General features: G+C 45.8%; 2 protein-coding genes across 2 annotated transcripts; one reads left to right on the top strand and one right to left on the bottom strand.

Moving 5' to 3' along the window:
- Positions 1-2,918: 2,918 nt before the first annotated feature.
- Positions 2,919-13,508, top strand: itih2 (inter-alpha-trypsin inhibitor heavy chain 2). The gene is made up of 21 exons (XM_060038371.1): positions 2,919-3,149; positions 3,376-3,408; positions 3,652-3,690; positions 4,317-4,489; positions 4,674-4,778; positions 5,077-5,239; positions 5,374-5,481; positions 5,841-5,969; positions 6,238-6,354; positions 6,527-6,695; positions 7,023-7,148; positions 7,658-7,839; positions 8,449-8,634; positions 8,935-9,074; positions 9,624-9,796; positions 10,475-10,594; positions 10,866-10,979; positions 11,382-11,583; positions 12,170-12,342; positions 12,435-12,546; positions 12,913-13,508. Exons 1-21 carry the CDS (start codon positions 3,057-3,059, stop codon positions 13,058-13,060), a joined length of 2,805 nt encoding a protein of 934 aa, XP_059894354.1. The 5' UTR covers positions 2,919-3,056; the 3' UTR covers positions 13,061-13,508.
- On the bottom strand, positions 13,390-17,290 carry kin (Kin17 DNA and RNA binding protein). The gene is made up of 12 exons (XM_060038378.1): positions 17,155-17,290; positions 16,981-17,075; positions 16,818-16,861; positions 16,608-16,730; positions 16,115-16,299; positions 15,811-15,859; positions 15,570-15,618; positions 15,353-15,476; positions 14,980-15,114; positions 14,527-14,626; positions 13,848-13,948; positions 13,390-13,689 (listed from the first exon to the last, which is right to left on the bottom strand). The coding sequence occupies exons 1-12, from the start codon at positions 17,266-17,268 to the stop codon at positions 13,627-13,629; spliced, it is 1,182 nt and encodes a 393-aa protein (XP_059894361.1). The 5' UTR covers positions 17,269-17,290; the 3' UTR covers positions 13,390-13,626.
- Positions 17,291-17,311: the final 21 nt, after the last annotated feature.

The raw sequence follows: 17,311 nt of genomic DNA, 5'->3' as shown, positions 1-17,311 counted from the left end.
ACTTCTTTTCGCCGGATCTGAATTGGAACGTACTCCGTACTCAAATTTTGGCTAGTAAGTACGGACAGTACGGGTATTGGAACACGGCACAGGCCACAGTTGCGACGGCCAACGCCCACGGCCAGATGGCCGAGTGCAAGTGCAGGGCAGAGAACAATGGGGCCATTTGAGCACGGTTAGGTGTGAAAACGTAGGTTAGGTGTGAAAACCTAGTGTGAGTGTTTTTAGATTCAAACTTCAAAACGAAAAAAGTCATTCAATTCACCTTACTGTGTGCACGAGTGTGTGTGTGTGTGTGTGTGTGTGTGTGTGTGTGTGTGTGTGTGTGTGTGTGTGTGTGTGTGTGTGTGTGTGTGTGTGTGTGTGTGTGTGTTTGTGTGTGTGAGAGTGAGAAGGAAGCTTTCATCAAAGAGACCAGAGAGACTCATTCACTGGTTAAACTGGAGTCATCGCCTACCACCACACACGTTAACACACACACACACACACACACACACACACACACACACACACACACACACACACACACACACACACACCATACAGACACACACAATACACCATATAGATTCACACCATATGCACGCACACACCACAGATACACACATATAGATTCACACACAATATTGATAAGCACAACATATAGATACAAACCATGTGCACACACAAACGACAGATACAAACCATATATATATATATACACACACACACCATAGGTATACACCATATAGATACGCACACACCATAGTTACACACCATATAGATACACACCATAAAGATAAACACACCAAATAGACACACACCAAAGATTAACTTAATATAGATACAAACTAGATACCCCCCCCCCCCCCCACTCACACACACACACACACACACACACACACACACACACACACACACACACACACACACACACACACACACACAAAATATACACTCCATACAGTTCTCACTAAATACTACTCCTCCTTCTCTCTTCTCCCTCTCCCTTCTAATCCCTTTCTCCTCTCCTTCCGTCTCTCTTCCACGCATATCGCATTTTTATTGCCTCTACTTAAGAGAATAGATTTGGGTGTGGATTTCTAGGTTTCATGAACATCCGGGGCTTAACCCAGAGTGAAAATGAAAATGGTGCGCGCCAAATTTATGTGTATGCTTTATTGGGCATTCAAACTTTTTCATAATGCTTTATCTAAATAAACGAAATACGTGGTTTATTATAGCTTTAAATAGCTACCTGAATGCTATGCTATCCCCAAATGTCTAAAGTTCCATTGAAGTTATTGCAAATGAATATAAATGAGGCAGACCTTACACATATACACATACACACACACACACACACACACACACACACACACACACACACACACACACACACACACACACACACACACACACACGCTCGCACACACAGATCTGACTGGGGATAGGATAGGTTAATACACTTGAGGTGGTAAACAGGTTGTTGTTTATTCTCTTGCTAGAAGGACTATGTCTATCTAGAGGCTACTTATAATTTTTTATGAATAATTTTATTTTATTATTATTTATTTTTTCCCAAAGATCATATTCGGGGCTAATTAAATAACATCCGAGGCTAAAGTTAATGCAAAATTATCATGTAGTCGAGCACAAACAGTCTACTCTCATTGCATTCTTTGGAAGTTAATTCTGAGTGATATACTGTTATCTTCCACAGCATGACATAACACATATCAGGAAGTGGTGGTGCTCCACTTTGTTTGAGAATCTCCATACTGAAGGGTATAGTTCTGCTGAAGCAGATGAGCTGTGAATTCCAATATCAACACAACCGTAACAATGACCTACAAAAACTATTTGTAACTCTACCAATTCCAAGAAACATATTATTTGAATCGAAATGAAATCATATATTGACGGTTATTAAGCACACAATATACACCGCAAGAAAATAAAAATGCTGACGTTTTTTGCAAAGCAAACAATTTCTGTTCCCTCTTTCTTCATGTGTCACGTGAAGTCATTTTGTTATGCTTTTCCATCATTGCCAATACGTTTTTTTTTTATTATATCAATATTAATTTAAACAAAAATAAATAAATATAAAGAGAAAAGTTGACTCTCTCTTGCTTTCAATTCAATCCTGTTATTTGTTAGTTTTAATCCGACTGTACATTACTTTGAAATGATGAACCTCAGTTTTGTGATTTAGACCTCACTTGACCTCGCTCCCAGAGGTCCACGGTGCAATGTTTTTTTTCAACATTGGGATGCTGACATTTTTTTCCTTCGGAGGCCCTCAGTCAAATTTTGGGTTCCTAAATTGGCCCTCAGCTGTCAAAACTTTGAGAACCCCTGTTGTAGACCAACTTCGGAAAACTATAGTTCCACCATAGAAACGCTAGAGGTCAGCAATACTCCGCGTCGCGCAATGACGTCGGTTGGGAAAGGTGGAGTCCAATTCATTTTAAACAGCGCTGTCTTTTAATATATTAGAAAGGAAGCACATTTTCATCTCTCCTTGACCCAATGACGTTTTCCACAAAGGTTAAGTAAAGGATAGGAGATTTAACTATTCGTAGAGGAATAGGGACACAGCTAAGGAGTCTCGTCTCACCGCGTCCGCCATCTTGTCGTCACGTGACAGCACTTGGACGTTGGATGTCCATGTCCTACAGGCTGCAGCGAGACCTTACTCTTATTGTACCCATCACAATTGTAATACGTAGGCATACAATACGCACATTTTGTGGGTAGACGCAATTAGCAAATTATGGACGATGCCTTTTCTATACCAGAGCCATACTCCCTCTCGCCCACTCGGCAGTTCAAATATCAAAGTTTCCCCCTCTCTTGCTGTGTTTTGTGAACACAACAAATATTGACCGGGGCCTGTCATACCTATAAGTTCAGTAGAGTTCAATCTCTCAGTTCGGGGTCTTAGTTTGGTGAAGGCTTTCGGGAGAGTGCGAGCAAGAGCGACAGCTTATACCCTTCATAAGGACGTGCCTCTCTCCCCCTTGCTTGTGTTTCGGAGCCCCGCTTGGCTCGACTCTGACCGACCTGAGAACATGAAGACGCTGCCCCTCCTCGCCCTGCTGCTGCTCGGCCAGTGGGGCCACTGCTTCGAGTTCATTATAGATGGCGAGTGGGAGGGAGAGACTGTGAGTTTGGACGGAAATTATACCTTTTGGAAATGTTTTCCATGTTAATTTTTGGCCTTCAATTTTAGGAAGCTGTTTAGTTTATTACATTAAGTAATATATCCAAAATGTGTCGTCCTACTGACAAAAAGGTTGATTTTGTTCACAATTATCTAAATTAAGAAAAGTATTTTGTTTTTAATTAGTCTTTTTATGTTTATCTTCTTATTTAACCTTTTTTATCCAGTCAGGACTCGATACTCGCCACGAAAGACACAAGGTGCGAATACTCTTCAGAATAAACCCTTTTTCTTGATAGCTGATGTCCATTGTAGCTATCACATAGATGGCCTATGCCTACAATACACATATTTAAATCCCCACTAAACTGGCCACACACATTGATTATTACTAACCTAACTAAGCCTAAATATCTCACAAAATAAACACATTTAGATGTATTTTTTCAATAAAACACATTTAAGCCCTTTGGAGGTGAACCTCATGCGTGTGTTTGTTTCAGAGAGCTATTTTGACCAGTGAGGAGGAGGAAGACTTTGAGGTGAGTTGCCCTTCGTCTGGTATTCAGAGTGTCTTCACTTTGGCCGAGTTCACGCTAATCTATCGATCAATACACGGCTGTTTGGAGAGACCACGTAACTCACTGGATATTGACCTCTCTCTCTCTCTCTCTCTCTCTCTCTCTCTCTCTCTCTCTCTCTCTCTCTCTCTCTCCCTCTCCCTCTCTCTGTACAAAATCCACAACATTGATTTTGTACATTTATGAACTTTTGAGTGGTAAATCTAATCATCGGAAATAACAGCGCTAGCATTAAGTGTTGTCTGACAACGTGATTCCTCTAGACTGAGGAGTGTAGGAGAACACGGTATTGAGTAACGTGCCACAGGTTGTGTGCGCCTCTTCCAAAAAGGGTCTACATTGTGTGCATTGTGGCAATTGTGTATGTTTTTCGGTTCATTATGTAGTATGGTTGAGGAAATTTGCTGGCATGTCTGTTGAGTTTTTGGGGACATTTTGGTGGACTATGGTCAGAATGACTAGCTTTGAGACACGCGGCATAGGAACGCAGTATAACTCACCCATGCAGAGATGGAGATCATTGTAAGGCCAGCCAAACAACGCCATCACCGCCACCGATATAACCCCAACCCCCCCATCCTTTGTAGGCCATCCGCGGCGATGACATCACCGTCAAGAGCTACAAGGTGGAGAGCCGCATCACCTCGCGCTTCGCCCACACCACAGTCCGGAGCTCGGTGGTCAACTCCGGCTCCAAGGCCCAGAGCATCGGCTTCAACGTTCAGATCCCCAAGAGGGCCTTCATCACCAACTTCACTATGTGAGCCATGCCCCCCCGAACCATACCATGTTATTAACAGAAAGTAACCCCACTCCGATAACCAACTTCACCATGTGAGCCAATGCCCCCCCCAACCCCCACCCTCCCATGTTATTACCATTGATCAACTGTTAAATAGGGTCTCCTAGTGACTCTTGCACCTGTGTTTTTTTGCTCCCAACAGGAACGTGAACGGGATTACGTTTACGGGCTCTGTGAAGGAGAAAACCGTGGCCAGGAATCTGTACGCCCAGGCCAAGGCGAGGGGGAAGGCCGCGGGCATCGTCAGGTAACACACGGGAAAGTCACTTCACTCACCGGAGAGTCGGTCACTCATCGGAAAGTCTCTAACTCACCGGAAAGTCACTCACACACCGCAAAGTCACTTCACTCCAGCCATTTGCTATTGAGTCATTTGACGGTTTTAGCCAAGGCAACACAGCGTGAATTCAGCTAGGTGTCATTAGGAAAAACCAAGTCAAGCCCCAAATGTTGCCACAGGAATCCAGCAAAGCAAATAACGACCGACAAAATCAAAACTGGAGGATAACAAAACTGTAGACCCTGAACTCTTCTTCCTTTTCCAGGACAAACTCCCAGGACATGGAAACCTTCAAGACGGAGGTTCACGTTCCACCTGGCAGTCACATTCAATTTGAGCTCCACTACCAGGAAATGATGCAGAGGAAGCTGGGAGTGTACGAGCATTCTCTGCACCTGCAGCCCGGACGCCTGGTGCCACAGTTCCAGGTACCGAGACGTATTAAAGTCAAGCTGTTCTGCTTCTGTGTGACAGCGTATCTGTTGGCTGGTCTTTAGTCACTCTATCACTGTCTCTGCTTTGCTATACTTCCCATCCTGTCTCTCTGTGTCTGTGTCTCTAGGTGGATGTGTACATCTATGAGCCAAACGGTATTTCCTTTGTGCAAACGACAAATGCATTTGGGGAACGCTTCAAAGGCTTGACCAAAATGAACACCACAAAAGAAAAGGTAAGAAAAAAAAAAAGGTTTGGATCCGATGCATTGGTCGCACAGCGAAATAAGCACTCCAAAGTACGTCCATGAATCCCTTTTTTTTTTTTTAAATAACTTTTCTCACCTTGTAAGCCTATTTTCTCATGAATAGTATTATTCACCCATTCAATATGTGTACCCCATGATTATTGGGGATACCACAAGAATAGCAGGCCTTTATGGTCAATTTGGCATAATCCAATAAAACAGATCCTCTTCTTTTTCTTCTAAGGTACTCCTGTTGTATTTCTGAAGACCCACTCTGAAAGTTTTTTTCTATAGTGTGTGTTTGTCCGTGTGTCAATGTGTGTGTTTGTGTGTGTGTGTGTCTCCAGGCCCATATCATCTTCAAGCCAAACGTTGAGCAGCAGAGGAAGTGCGAAAACTGCACGGACAGCGGCGTGGATGGCCTGTTCAGAGTCACCTACGACGTGTCGAGGGACCACAACGCCGGTGAACTTCAGGTATCAAAGCCGCGTTTATTCATTCATTTAGGAAACGCTTGTCATTCACGCTCAAGTACAGGTACAAGTCGTTAAGGAAGGAGTAGGTAGTCACCCAAATCTAGACCCCTCCGACCTGTATGATACCGGACATTGGGGGAGGTTAGGGGGGTGGGGGGGTGCATTGAACCGAACCTCCAAACCACAAAACAGTCCTGTTGGTGCGGATGTAATAAATGAGGAGAGAGAGGTTTTTTTTAAATTGCCTGACTGACTTCGTCTCTTCCAGGTCTCCGACGGCCATTTTGTGCAGTTCTTTGCTCCCTCTAGCCTCACGCCTCTTCCCAAAAACATTGTGTTTGTCATCGACGTCAGCGGGTCCATGTGGGGCGTGAAGATGAAGCAGGTGAGCCAACGTCGTCATGGTAACATTTCAACAGAATGACTCAGGGGTCCTCCCAAACCCCAGTCTCAGCTCACATGTATATCCTGTCACTAAGACGTGCTGAAACACTGCCCTCCAGTGGCCTTTGTCTGTATTACACTTAATCTCCGTCACACGCTTCCCTTTACCCAAGACCGTGGAGGCCATGCAGGCCATCCTGGACGACCTGACCATGGACGACTACTTCAGCATCGTGGACTTCAACCACAACGTGCGCTGCTGGAGCGAGGACCTGGTCCCCGGCTCCTCCATCCAGGTGGAAGAGGCCAAGTCGTACATCAGGGGGATCAAACCCAATGGAGGTAATACACCCCGGGGGGGGGACCAGAAGTAGTGAGAAAACAAGTAGTACCATGTAAACAAGAACCTTGCTGTCAACTAACATTTAAACCATGGGACACAGCTGGCAACCAATGAGTCAGCTAGCAACCAATTTCAGCTAATCAGACACCTGCTAATTATTTTCAATGTTATGTGATTTTAATTTATTTTTTTGATATTAGTTTTTATGAAAGCTTTTGGCAATTATGTGTATTAAGTGGCCAATTCATAGACTGTGATAAGCTTCGGGAAGACGACGAGGACAGTTTTGTCTAGTTTCTGATTTGAACTCCTTTTTGCGGCCGTAGGAACCAACATCAACGAGGCGCTGATGAAGGCGGTGCAGATGCTGCTGAAGGCCTCCAACCAGCGCCTCATTGACCCCCGCTCCGTGTCCATGATCATCCTGGTGTCGGACGGAGACCCCACCGTCGGTGAGACTCTCCCCCCCCCCCCCATGTCCACAGTAACACCCTCTACACCCTCCTCCACGAATGACCAAGTTTACCCTGGTCCGCGGTGGTTTCTTCCAGGTCCAGATTTAACACCATCTAACAAAATATCAATATCAAAGTTGGTCAAAACAAACAATAGGCGGTTGATTTAGTAAATAATTGGCTGACATGATCATTTGTTCTGCAAACTTTCTGCAAAATCTTCTTTGAAGATATGTTTTAAGACAAGAATCGCTTAAGTTGGTATTCAGACCCAACAAATCTTCTTTTAAATTATTTTAAACTTTAAAAAATATATATTTATAGATGTATTCAGGTTCCAACTACCCCCTAAAACCCCCCATTTGAGAAACACTGATATAGCACAGCCGTCCTCACATGAAACCAAACGCCATAAACAATTTCTTCCACCTGGGATAACGTCTCTCCATCCACCGTCCTCTCCCCCCCCTCCCCCCTCCCCTCTCCTCCCCCCTCCTCCTCTGCAGGGGAGATCAAACTGAGCAAGATCCAGAAGAACGTGAAGCGTGTGATGAAGGAGGAGTTCTCCCTCTTCTCGCTGGGCATCGGCTTCGACGTGGACTACGACTTCCTGGAGCGCATCGCCATGGAGAACCGGGGCATGGCCCAGAGGATCTTGGCCAACCACGCCGCCTCCGAGCAGCTCCGGGTAGGGCCTGCTTCCTGTGGAACTCTAGGAAGTACCCTAGACGTACTATGGGGAACGCTGGGTTCTGGGGTGAACCCCCTGAACAGCTCACAGTTATTATTTCATTGTCTTTAAATGTATTCAGAATTCTGAGAGACCTTGGATCAATTTGTTGTCTGTTAATACAGTACTTCCCACTAAATAGATTCTAGAAAGTAAATCAGTGCCCAATGCAAAGCCCAATCAATAATGTAATGGATATTAAAAGTAGAATCAGACTATTATACCTCTCCTGAAATTCACAATTGCACAAATTCTTCCCTATCCCATATTTCCCCAAACTCATACACACACACCCATCAACACATGCAAACACACACACACACACACACATACATACACCCACACACGTTTGCCGCACACACATCCATCAACACATGCGCACACACGCGTACACACACGCACACACACACACACCCACACCCACACGTTTGCCGCACACACATCCATCAACACATGCGCACACACGTGCACACACACACACACACACACACACACACACACACACACACACACACACACACACACACACACACACACACACACACACACACACGTGCACACAAACAGAGCTTCTACCGCCAGGTGTCGTCCCCCCTGCTGAGGCAGATCACCATCCAGTTCCCGGAGGAGGCCGTGTCGGACGTCACCCACAACCGCTTCGACAAGTTCTTCAGCGGCTCCGAGCTGGTGGTGGCCGGCAAGCTGCGGCTCACCGAGGAGACCACCCTAACCAGCTTCACTACCGCCTCCGCCGTGAGTGTGTGCACGCACGCACACACTCGTGCAAACATGTATCCAGACACACGCACGCGGACGCACTCATGCTTCCGCGTATGCATGTGTACATGCATACACACACATTCACGCACATTTGCATAAAACACATGCACACATACACACACACTCACACAGTAATGGGCATGCATGCACACACAAACATACACGTAACCCCTATGCTCCACACAAGCAGTCCACCCTTGAAGGACGAATCCTCTCTGCTTTCCGAGGGGGTCCTTTTTAGTGCAGAGAATCATCCACACCTCCCCCCTGTAGGCCAGCATGGACCTGACCCTGGAGACAGAGACGGAGATCGGGGAGCTGGACGCCAAGCTGGCCGGCCAGCAGCACTCCGTCACGGGCTTCGCCAGGCAGATGTGGGCCTACATCACCGTCAACCAGCTCATATCCGAGAGGTGAGGGACCAGAGCCTGGCTGGAGGGGGAGGGGAGTGGGGAAGGGGAAAGAGGGGTATGTATGGTGTTATGAAGGGGTGGATTCAGGTAATAACCTGAATAAAGCATGTTGTACAACGACCACATACAATGATCTAAGGCAATCCAAGCCTAAGATTGTCCCCGCTTAGTACGCATGAAGTGGTGTTCGTAGAAGGACGGACAAGACAAGATTCTAACATCTTGAAATTCCTCATTTCGTACGGATGTGTTGTTATATAAAAGAATGTTTAATAAACGAAACATATTGAGTCAAATGGATCCAAATCCATAAAACAGGAGAGGCATGTTTCTCTTCACCCCGCGGCCATCTTGGGCCGGCGTTGAGATCCAAGATGGCCGCGGGGTGGATAGAAACATGCCTCTCCTGTGTCACCTCGCGGCCATCTTGGATCTCAACGCCGGCCGGCGTTGAGATCCAAGATGGCCGCGGGGTGAACGGGACACCGTGGAGGTCCATGGAGGTCCACGGGTCCCCCTGTGGTGACGGATTGGGTTCCCTCGCGGCAGGTCCCTGGCGCCCACGGCGGCGAAGAAGAGGAAGATCACCCAGAGGATCCTCACCCTGGCCGTGGAGCACCAGTTTGTGACGCCGCTCACCGCCCTGCTGGTGGAGAGCGAGGACGGCGGGGAGAGGCTGCTGGCCGACTCCCCCAAGGACCCCAAGCAGGGCTGCTGCTCAGGTCAGCGCTCCCACCGCCCGACTTGCCCGCGGCGGGACACTACTACTACTAATGATGATAATATCAGTCTTGCGCATTGCTAGGAGCAAATGCGCTCTCAGAATAAAAAAAAAGGGAGGGCTTTTCTCTCAAAGCCCTCCCTTTAAAGTGTGGTCCTTTGGAGGCTTCATTTCAAGGGCTACGTAGCCCTACGTCTTGGGACAGCCCCGTCCCCTACAAAAACAAGGGAGAGGGGGAAGGGGTAAGGGGTGGGAATGAGATTGGGCCTACGTCTCCCATCAGCCCCCTGGGGAAATGAATTAAGCTGATTGATTATCATTATTAACTTTATTTGAAAGACTCATGGTCCATCAGAACACTTACAAATAAATACAGCAACACATACAACAACATAATAACATTTAAAAAGGCAATGATACCAGTGTTTCCACATGGGTGACTGGTATCGCACAGTACTAAAACCAAAGACATTCAACGATAGATTGATTGGCTTTTTACAGAATACTTATATATCATCCCAATTTTTTTGCAACTGTGTGAAAGAGGAGAAAAAGATACACACACGATGAAGTAGAGAGGGTGGCCACGTCTTTTGGGGTTTTAAGTTTCAAGATCAACTCTCAAATCGTACCTACGACAGTTTACCCAACTCTCTCTTGAATGATCTTTCCTGTGCAGGGATGACAGTCCCGACCCCGGTAATCCTGAATTACTCACCCCCCCCCTGGGTCCAGCCTCCCATGCCGTCGCCCCTCCCCAGTCAGGTGGATGGAGCTAAACCTGATCAAATCACCATAGGTAACACACACGCACCCTCAGAAAGACAGGTACTTACTGTACGCTCATGTACCAATAGCTTATTTGCAGTGGTCATCATCTACCAAAGAAGTGAACGCAATTCATACAGTTAGAATTAGCTAATCATTGTTTGGGATTGACTAACAAGGCATCCTTTGTCGAATCACATGTTAGCTTACTCCAATGTAAGGAGAATTTCCCCTCATTGTGACTCTAACCTAAGTTGTAATGACTTGTAACTGTATCAATAACTCACCGCCCTTTGTCCTAGTCGAGAACGACCCCCACTTCATCGTCCACCTGCCCCGGACCCAGATGGACGTCTGCTTCAACATCGACTCCGAACCCGGACACATCCTGAACCTGGTCTCGGACCCCGGTGCAGGTACCCCCAAAGCCCCATACTGATCATGTCCGCATGACTTCAATCTGACAAACTTTTCGTTATGCTGTGAAATCAATTAAAATGATCTTGACTTAAATTCATGGGTGAGCGGAATTTTTGGATTCAGATATTCCAGTAGACAAACGTCAAACCGTTGACATTGTTTAATCCAAAGCGATATACAAGTGAGGTCAAAAACTCAAAAGCATATTCAATAAAGAAGTACCTACAAAAATGTAGGTCTAACAACCAGGATAAGATCTTGAAACACAAGGTTTAAGTCAAGCGCTCACGAGACCGTTCAACAAGAAGCTGCCAACCAGTCGGTATTTGCCCCCTTGTTCCTCGTCCCTCCCCGCCCTCTCTCTCTCTCTCTCTCTCTCTCCTCCCTCGCCCGCCCAGGCGTGGTGGTGAACGGCCAGCTGGTGGGCGCCAAGGGTCCGCGCGCCGACGGCAAGACCAGCACCTACTTCGGCGCCATCTCCGTGTACTACCAGCCGGAGGGCCTGGAGGTGACCGCCAGCACCGAGCGGATCACCGTGCGGGACACGCACCGGGGCCACTCCTTCACCTGGGCGGCCACCGCCAACATCACGCAGGACGGGTCAGAACCACACGGGGACTCTCATCCATCAGAATGACCAAATTGTTATTAGTAGTATTATTAAGTTATTCGTCCAAGATTGGATGATCACGCCTTTATTTATTAAATATACACTTTGTTTCAAGCACATGCTCTCCGGACAAAGAAATAATGCAAAATTGTATACAATAATAGATCATGATGAAAAAATGACAGTACGTTAAAACAATAGAGCCAGCAGAAGTAAGGAGATGGATGTTACGTGACCTTGAATAACACAACCTCCCAAAAAGACTCCTTGCTAATATGGATGATGGATGATGATAATGTTGGTTTGGTTATTATAAATCATCCATAAAGACAACAGATAAAAGTGTATCGACCAATTCAACAAAAGTAACAATAAATCATCCCTTTTCAACGCACCCAAAGCACTTTACATAGTGAGTGTGTATGTGGGATATGACACCTCATCCACGACCATTGGTTGAGGTCAGTGAGGGTCACCCTGTTATAACGTCACCTCATCCACGACCAACGGTGGTTGAGGTGAGTGAGGGTCACCCTACCCTAACGTTGTCCCCTAACGTTGTCCGCGGTGCCTCAGGGTGAAGATCTCCATCGTGAAGGAGTCCCACGTCATGGTGAGCGTCAACGACAACATCAGGGTGATGGTGCTGCTTCACCGCGTATGGAAGAAGCACCCCATCAACGTGGACTACCTGGGCATCTACGTCCCCACCGACAACCAGTACTCCCCGCTGGTCGACGGATTGATAGGTCAGCCCTCTCTTAAGATCCGCGTTAACCACCTCTCCACGTCAGGCCTATGAGGACAGGATGGGTCACCGTCTTGCTTTGTGTTCCACCAGGCCAGTTCTCCGTGGAGCCTGAGGTGAGGGTGTATAACCCCCACCCAGGGGCAGACCCCCTGAAGGAGGAGGCCACCATGGAGGTGAAGGGGCACCAGCTGTCCGTCACGCGGTAAGGAAACACATCACTACTTTGACCAGGAGAAGACAACGTTAATCAAAGGTCACCTTTAAAGTGAGGTTGAACTATTAGGATACAATCCATTTTGGGAGTATATACAAAATATTAAGTATGACGACCGTGAAGAACTTAGAATGCATAAGGGTTTTGTGTATTAGTTCAAATAAATGAAGATTAACATCTTACAACAGGGGCTTTGGCGAACATAAACAACTATGATATATTAAAAAAATTAAATAAGCGAAAGATTCCTTGGTATTGGATCAACATATAGGGACAGTTTCATTAGCCAATCAGAGGGTACGCCCTGCCCTGCCCTAGCCTAGAAGCTTATACTCTTCTTTCTGTGTGTTTCAGGGGATGGCAGAAGGACTACAGACAGGACAGGAAGCAAGGCTCGGATGTCTACTGCTGGTTCGTCCACAACAGCGGGAAGGGCTTCATCGACCACCACTACACCAGCTACATCGTCCCCCACCGCCACAGCTTCCTACAGCTCGCCTAATGGGGCAGGAGGGGGGCCTAGGGGCTGAAGAGGGGTGTGGAGCGATGGAAGATTACAAAAAGACACAAACAACTTGGGAGGAGGAAATATCATTTTCTGTGAGAGGGAAGCAATTTGAAAGTGTGAAATCAAATGCTGTGTTGGTTTGTTTGGGGTGGGTGTCATGTGACATATTAGTACGTGAATCATTAATAAATACAAAAGCATTTGGCTTGATGGTGGGGACTATACTGAACCAGTGAAATGACATAGCCGTATGACCACGTTTCTCTGTACTTTAACAAGTTAGTATGAACAAGGAGACTCAACGAAAAAAAAGAAACAAGCAGTTCGATTTTTGTTCCACTTTATTCTGGAGGAATCCAAACAATGTCACGAAATTGTAAAGGACAAAATAATTACTTGTCGTGGTGTAACTACAAAATAAAAACCAAAAGACTTAAGAAAATTAATCAACAAACGACAAAGATGATTATTTACAGCTGACGGAGACCAGGGAAATGAACTCTGACACAGTAGAGCCCGACACAGGCTGTTGGGGTCAGAGGTCGCGAGCGGGGGAGGGGTCAAGGCATTTTAGAGAAGTCCTCATAAGCGACGCCTTCAACTCGCTTGCCCTTCAATCGACCCTGAAAACAAATGAAAAAAGTTATTCGATTTATTATAACAAGTCTTCAAGGAGACACTTCAGAAGTGCTGCAGTTTTTGGAAGAATTACGGTTCTTTGTAAAAAAAACGACGTCGGTGGCGAAACGCTGTAACGCGAGCGTTTGAGCTCTGTACTTACGGAGTCCAGGGTGAGCGTGGCGGAGAACTTCTTCTCGTCGATGCCCTCCAGCACGGCCTCTGTGTCCCGGTACTCTCCGTTCAGGATCATGACCCGTTTACCTGGCCGGCGACAACAGGAAGAGAGCAATGAGTCGGGGGGTGGTTGAAGAGGATCGGTTTGGATTTTAGGAATCTGGTTTGAAAGCTTGTCATCTCATATCTACAGTCCTACTATGTATGAACTTTGTCGGGGAAACAGCGGTATTTCTAAGAGAAATAATTTGCGGAGGTGAATGAAGCTTTGTGAAGGGGATTTTATAAGTGTATTTTTTGTAAGTGGCCAGTATACACGGCGATGATTTGAAACCTTTTTGACACTTTTACAGATTATATCTGCTGGCCGAGTTTGTGTTCACTGGTTATCCACTTACAGATCCTCGCCTCCAGCAACAGGAAAATCAAGCCCATTTCACCCAGATTTGAACTTGTCCGCCATCAGACTTATCAGACCTAAAAGTCTGATGTGTGAGACCCTGGAAACTTGTTATACTGCTTAAACATTGCACACAAGTAGCAACGGTAAATAGTCAATGAGACGCTTATAGATGCAGTTGTCCTTCATTCACATCCAAACCCATTAAATACAGAGCATTAACACAAGCTTTCCACATGGATGTCGGACGGCCTCCAGGGCTTACCTGGCGCAGGTATGACCGTCTCCAGGTGGCTCTGGTCCAGCTTCAGCTTGTCCCCAGAGATCACCAGTTTCACCACCGCCGTGTACTGGTCTCGCACCTCCTGAAGATAGAACCAGTGGTGTCCATAGTTAGACCACATTAAACTCTCCTGACCCCCACAATCATCTATTTCCATATTGCTCAGTAATATGGAAATAAGTATAATGGGTGAAGATTTTACTCTATAAATCACACAATATTCTTATGAATTCAAAATCGGTCATACTTAGAGGTCATGACAATGAAGTATATGTAAAAGTAAAGTATTTTAATCAGATTAATGGTAATTCGCATTCGCTTGGCAAATTTCCTCATCGTTGTTAATTTAGACTATAAAACCAATATCACAGTCGATTTTCCTTGTCTTGATATCTACTTTCTTCGCCCAAACCCCAGTCTAAAAAAACCTCTTACTTGGATGACCGCCTTCTTCTTGTGGTACTTCTCTCCCAGCTTCTTGGTGACGATTTTGACCACAATGTTGGGCTGGAGCCAGTTCTCCGTCCTGGCCGACGCAGACATCTGCTTCTTTTTCTTCCTCTCCTCCATCTGGAAACACAATTCCCCAACGCAAACATTTCACAAAATTTCCTGTGTTTTAGTGACATCACAAGTGTGAGTGTCCATTGGGATGTTTGCTTGTGATGTCACTAAATCACAGGAAAGGGCAGATTTTCAAACGGCTTGTAATGGCTAATCACACTCACACCTGGTGGTATAATATCACCCCTTTAAAAATATTTCACTAACCTACTTTAGCTTGATCCACTAAGACACACCGTTTTACCTCAATGATCTCCTCCAGCGCGGACTTCTTCTTTTTCTCCCTGGACTCTGAGGCAGAAGAGGGCTCTTTCCTCTTGGCTGTAGCTCCTGCCGGTGCTTTCAGGGCACTGGCCCCCAGGAGGGAACTGAGGGAAGGCGATAGATTCAACGTTACGGGAAAGCTTTCCACAAGTCATTTTGGTTTATTCGATCATAAAAGTGCAGGAGGATATATGTACCTTGGTTTCGAAGGTCCCGCGACAGAGGAAGAGGCCATATTGAAGGCAACTGAAAAATACATCATTTCACTATTAAACGTCAAACTAACTTTCACCAACAGGGTCAAATAGTATTCAGCAACCGAACACACTCAAATCGCCATGTCTTATCTAAAGCACTTGAATTTGCAAGTAAGTAGGCAGACAGTCGACCACCCACGTGAACGATCAACAACATCATCATCAACATCCAAAAACATACTTTTTTCTTCCTCGTTCTCTCGTTTCAGCTCTGTGAACGTCGGAGCCTCCTATCAAAGCATAACAAAAAAACAAATTTATCAAAATACCGTAATTAGTTGCTAATACTAAAAAATCCAAAAGAAGTATACAAGCATCGCACTAAATAAGTTAGAGTTAAATATAAAACATAAAAAAAGTTGAGACACTCCAAAAAACGAATGAAGTACTGTAACAAAGTATCTAACTTTGCTACTTTCTTTGAAGGCAGTTATTCAGTCCATTGTGTGCATAAAAAAAAAGAAAAGGCTAAACGCCAGACTGACCTCGGGCTCGCGTCCGTCCTTGCCGCGGCGGACCTGCTCCTCGATGAACTTGGCGCCGCGCTCCTCGTCGTCCAGGTCCTGCTTCTTCTTCCGCTCAAGCTCCTCCTGGCGGCGGATGGTCTCGGGGTCGCGGTCGATGTACTGGATGTACCAGCCCTTAGGGGTCTCGTCCACCTTGGCCAGACCTGGCGGGGTCATGGACGGAGGTGTGTGTAGGGTTATACAAGCTCAAATCTGGGTGAAGGTGGCGTTTTCACTGCCAGTTAGAAAGCCATGATGTAGCTTAAGTATGTGACTAAAACAAAGACCCCTCTTTTATGAGACAGCATCTTATTTGATAGACACCAATGCAATAATTGGATGGTCATTGGATGTAATACATGCAAATTATAGTTCAACATCACACACACACACACACACACACACACACACACACACACACACACACACACACACACACACACACACACACACACACACACACACCCCTTACCTTCTTTCCCCACCCACTTGGTGAAGTCTGTGAGAGTCTCCCATTGTGTGGAGTTCATATGGACGTGTTCTCTGTGACTGATGTATTCATTGTAGACAATGTTGTTGTGAACTCGCTTGGTCCCTGTGGGTTAAAACCAAAATTGATAGTTACAATATAAATAGTGTAAATGATCAAAACATCGGCACTCGTAGGTTGAAGAGAACTTACCAAACCGTCTCCTTAGCAGCTCCAGAAAGTCCCTTTTGAATTCACTAGATACGACAGAATAGAGGAGTCGTTCAACTCAAAGCCAAGCTGAACATATGTAGTCGTAATTTAGTCCAAAGCCATAGTTACATCCCACGAGAACAATAACATCAGGACTACTCACTCTGAGAAATAGTCCATGAACTGATTGGGGTCTTCTGATGCCAGCAGCAGCTGTCTCTGGTGGGACTCCGCCATGCAGTGGCATTTAAACCCATTCTGTGAACACAAAACGTTTGTTAGGACGTACATTTTTTGAGCTATGTTAAAGGTTTCCCTCGTAGTGATTTGATCCTACCTCGTCTCTGCATTGTTTTTGACACATTTGGCAATACCATCTTAACTTTTGAAGCCCTTTGGATTTGATCCTATTGCCAATCGCTTTGGGACTGAGAAAATCAGCTTTCCCCATTTGTAAATGTTGTATATGTAGAGCAAAACCCGCACGTTAAGCT

Source organism: Gadus macrocephalus, chromosome 19, assembly GCF_031168955.1.
Source record: "Gadus macrocephalus chromosome 19, ASM3116895v1".
NCBI lineage: Eukaryota > Metazoa > Chordata > Actinopteri > Gadiformes > Gadidae > Gadus > Gadus macrocephalus.
This window is presented reverse-complemented; position numbering and strand designations above follow the sequence as displayed.